Source organism: Perca flavescens, chromosome 16 (assembly GCF_004354835.1).
Source record: "Perca flavescens isolate YP-PL-M2 chromosome 16, PFLA_1.0, whole genome shotgun sequence".
NCBI lineage: Eukaryota > Metazoa > Chordata > Actinopteri > Perciformes > Percidae > Perca > Perca flavescens.
The window spans coordinates 17,544,716-17,548,746 of NC_041346.1; the positions used below are offsets into that span (position 1 = coordinate 17,544,716).

The following is a 4,031-nucleotide window of genomic DNA, read 5'->3' on the forward strand; positions in this document are numbered from 1 at the left end:
TTTTGGCCTGTGTGTTATCAACTGCCCAGTTTGACAGGCAGGCCGGGTTGCCAGATATACCTGTAAAAACGTAAACCCAGAGCGCTACAGCTGTAACGTTAGTACAGCCATGAAAGCAGCAAACAAACGAATGGGAGATGGATTCTACGCAACATTAAAAATCGGCATGTTTCTAACAGTTGCGTGACCAGAGACGTAACAAACCCCAGGTAAATATTGGAGATGTATTTGAAAGATGGAGACAGCTTACAGCCCAAAAGGATGCCGCGTTGGCTAATTTCCTCCTGAACAGGTGCATTAGCTGCAGGCTAATTTATCACGGCTACACGGGACAGGCATTTTATGTCATTTCAACATTTGTGCAGCTACTCACATTGAATTATATAGCTAGAGTACCCGAGTTGGTTACTCGCCAAAACAACTGAGACACAGCCAGTAAAGTGATCCTGACTGGTCCTGGCTAACGCCGCCATGCTAACCCTGCTAACTGCTAATGTTACCGGAGGACCAGGCAAGCGGGCCACGGCTGTTTATAACGTGTAGCCTGTTCAGCGGCCGTAGCTGACAACGGTGAGTTATTTGAAGCCAAGAGAGGGGGGCTGTAAATCGGGACGAGAGGACCTTGAGTTTGCAGTGTGTTTAGAGATTGTTGCCATAATTCTAAGCCAATAAGGTATGTATTTCAGTCGGGTGGAAAAGGACGGCAAGGTAGTGGTATTTTTAGCAATTCCTATCGTAATTCTAAGCTGAGGAAGTGTGTCTGCCTGGCGTGTGGAGAGGACAGTGAGGTTGTGGGTTTTTTAGCGGTTTCTACTGTAATTTTAAGACGAAAAAGTGTGTCTGTCAGTTGGGTACAGAGCTCTGGGTGAGCACAGGCTTTAATGACTATCAATATAGCCAGCATCTAAAGTTAGCTACTGCGCTGTGCTGTGAAGTAATGTCTGACTATGTGAGACAATCGTCTAGCAACATTGTTGTGGATGCTGCGGTCTCAGCCTGGCAACCTCCGGGAACTTTGAGTCTGGGGAGGAGGGGGCGGGGGAGACGACTCTCTGCAGTAGTTTGAATTTGTAGTGCAGTAACTATTTTAAACACTAGCTGTTAGTATTACATATTGCACCTTTAAGTGTGCATGCATAAATAGCTTAAATGCCGCCAAAACAGTGAGACACAAAGTAAACCTAAAACTCTTTAAACCTATTAAACTTTAATAATTTTGACATTTAAATAAGTAAGTTTGTTGAGAATCTGATGGTAACAGCTCTTTATTCCTTCACAAGTTTTACTAGAGGCTTTCAAGGCATGCAGATTTGAATATTCATATTTTATGTAAACACTTTGGTTTGCGGTTGCCTGTCACCTGCAGCTACCAAACTCACCTCTATCATATGAGGCTACAGGTGAATTAAAGTACCTATTGCTGCATATATAAAAGTCATAACTTGCCGGCACATATCCATTAGATATAGCTTATCCTCTACACTAATAGTTGTAAGTATGTTGTCGTATGACATAGTAGTAGCCTAATATAAAATAAATGCCAGATATTGAAAGTTTAGGTAGTCCTGGAAAAGGGGGCAAGAGCACTCACTGATTGCACATTGTTTGACAATTTTACAGTCAAAAAAGCAAAAAAGTCCAGGCAGCCTGAATGAGCACTAGGTGTTAAAGGGTTAAATTGTTTTGTCAAAGCTTTCAATACAGTGTCTGATCTATTATTAACTGTAGGCTACTTCCCTCTGTAGACTGGTTAAAGTTGTTGTAAATGTAAAGTATTCATTACAACTGCACCACACTACTGTTTTTCCTTAGAGATGCTGGACATGAGTAATTAAAAAGCAAATAATGATCATATCTTTACTTATGACGTTTTCCCCTTTAAGACAAGACTGGATTAAAATGAGACTGAATTAAAATAATATTTCCGGTGCAGTGAGCTCAGGTTTTGGTTTTCACACATCCTACATGTCTGACTGCTGTGTTTAAAAAGGAGGTGCTTAATGCCAATGCAAACAATAATAATGATGACTACTCACAGCCCGTCGTTTCCGCCAGATCAACGTATTCTGGTTTACCCGGTAAGGACTGTAGCGCACCCATACCTCGGAAAAGATCTTCCACCAGTCCGGTTTTAACTGGACCTGAGACAGGTCAGAAATTAGCCAAAACTGTTTGAATTGAAAGGGATCTCACAGGGTCATGTCTCAGAATCATCCATCTCCACCTAAGTGTTTGTACGCCAGACTTGTTTTCCGTTTGCGGTCGCCAGGCAGGTCTCATTTCTCTGCAAATGACGCAGGCTACTTCCGCGACTACCGTGCTGATGACGACACACATAGGAACAACAGGCTGCAGTTTGAATTATTTATCTAGACTTTTTTCATTTATTCAGAGGCTGCGACCATTGACTGTGTTTGTTTATACTGTAGGCTACCAGCCAGGGAAGATGGAGAGTAAGAAGGTAGTTCTCAGATATCATACACGACTGAAATATTACATAGACTATAGCGTTTCAAACGGAACTCTTTTCATATTTTTTATTCACATACATTTGTCTCATCATTAATTATGACCATGCTACAATCCATTTAACGCTGCCAGTTCCACAGGTGCACCCACATTTTGTTTTTTTTACTCTTATTGAGCAGCAAAACATACTCTCATAAAAACTTATTTTAAATTCTGGACGTTTCAAGGTTTCTTCCAAAATTATCAAACATGTCAAGCTGAACTACTGAGAAATACAATATTTCTATTTTGATTGGTAGATAATAAAAACATATATTTTAATAGATATAAAGTCACTGAATATGAGGTCCATTTAGCACCGGAACTTTAGATGATACCCCATGATCTTCAGCAACAGGTGGAATTTGACACTTGTCATAGAAATCGACAAGTTTGAAACATGTAGGGAGTCTAATTAACCACATGTCCTGCATTATGAATTTTAGATGAGCTCCAATGTTTTTAAAATGTATTTTGTTTGTAATAAATAAACATAAAATAAAAAATATATATTAGTTCATGATTTTAAAGCGCTCAGTCAGTATTTGTGCAAACTGTCAAATGTAGGATTTTATCAAAAAATAACCTGATGGCGTATCCAATGTTTATTCTATTTCTGACCCTGTGTGATTTTATATTTAAGTTTATGCAGCACTGCAATGTTAGCCTAGAAATCTGGCTTGTCAGGCTACTGCAATGTGAAAATGTGTCCTATGTCCTAATAGTATCTGAGAAGTTTCCATAAATGGTCACAGCAGTCCTGGCTCTGATTTTCAAGCTTTGAAAGAAACCTGTTCATGCACATAAAGTAACATGACTGTACGTGCAGTCATTTACATAAGTGAAACAAGTTACATGCTAAATATATTATAGATTAAAACTATGTAGTACTAAAATACACCACATGGTGGTAGCGTTTAGTCAAGTGTGTGTGTGTGTGTGTGTGTGTGTGTGTGTGTGTGTGTGTGTGTGTGTGTGGCATTAAGTGCCATTATTTCGTAGTGTTTCATCTCAGTCACTTGAGGGTAGCATTTGTGTTTCCATGTCATTCTCTTTACATTAATTGAATTAAAGGTATTGATAAATACCAATTTTCAGTATTCAGTATCAAAACAATATATACCATACATTTTCAAAATTCACAGCTGTTTCCAAAGCTGTCAAGCCCCACCGTCTGCAAATGTTGCATTCTCCAGTCATGAGCAATTAGCTGTCATTGCTAATAGTGAATCAACAGGCCTTGTAAGAACAATAGCAACACACTGCTTGAAAGAATCCTCGTATCATACTATTTTATCTTACTAATCTCCATTTCTTTACATTTCTCTTAGTGTCAGATGTATGTACTGTATAATATTCCTGCACAATACTGTGTTCACACCTGAGGATTGTAAATCATCTGTGTGTGAGAGCTCTTTATGCTCTCTGTGCCAGTATTGTGTGACTGTAATCAAACGCAAACTGTGTCATAATAACATTTGTCTGCTTTGTGCAATGCAGTAAAACAAATAACTATGCCACAG

General features: G+C 39.1%; 1 protein-coding gene across 1 annotated transcript in view; it reads right to left on the reverse strand.

Annotated features, from left to right (window-relative positions):
* Positions 1-2,322, reverse strand: part of tescb (tescalcin b) — an 8,993-nt gene extending 6,671 nt beyond the window's left edge. Inside the window, exon 1 of the mRNA XM_028602589.1 lies at positions 2,037-2,322. Within this exon, the coding sequence (XP_028458390.1) occupies positions 2,037-2,100 (64 nt within the window). The 5' untranslated portion in view covers positions 2,101-2,322. The remainder of the gene's footprint in view (positions 1-2,036) is intronic.
* Positions 2,323-4,031: the final 1,709 nt, after the last annotated feature.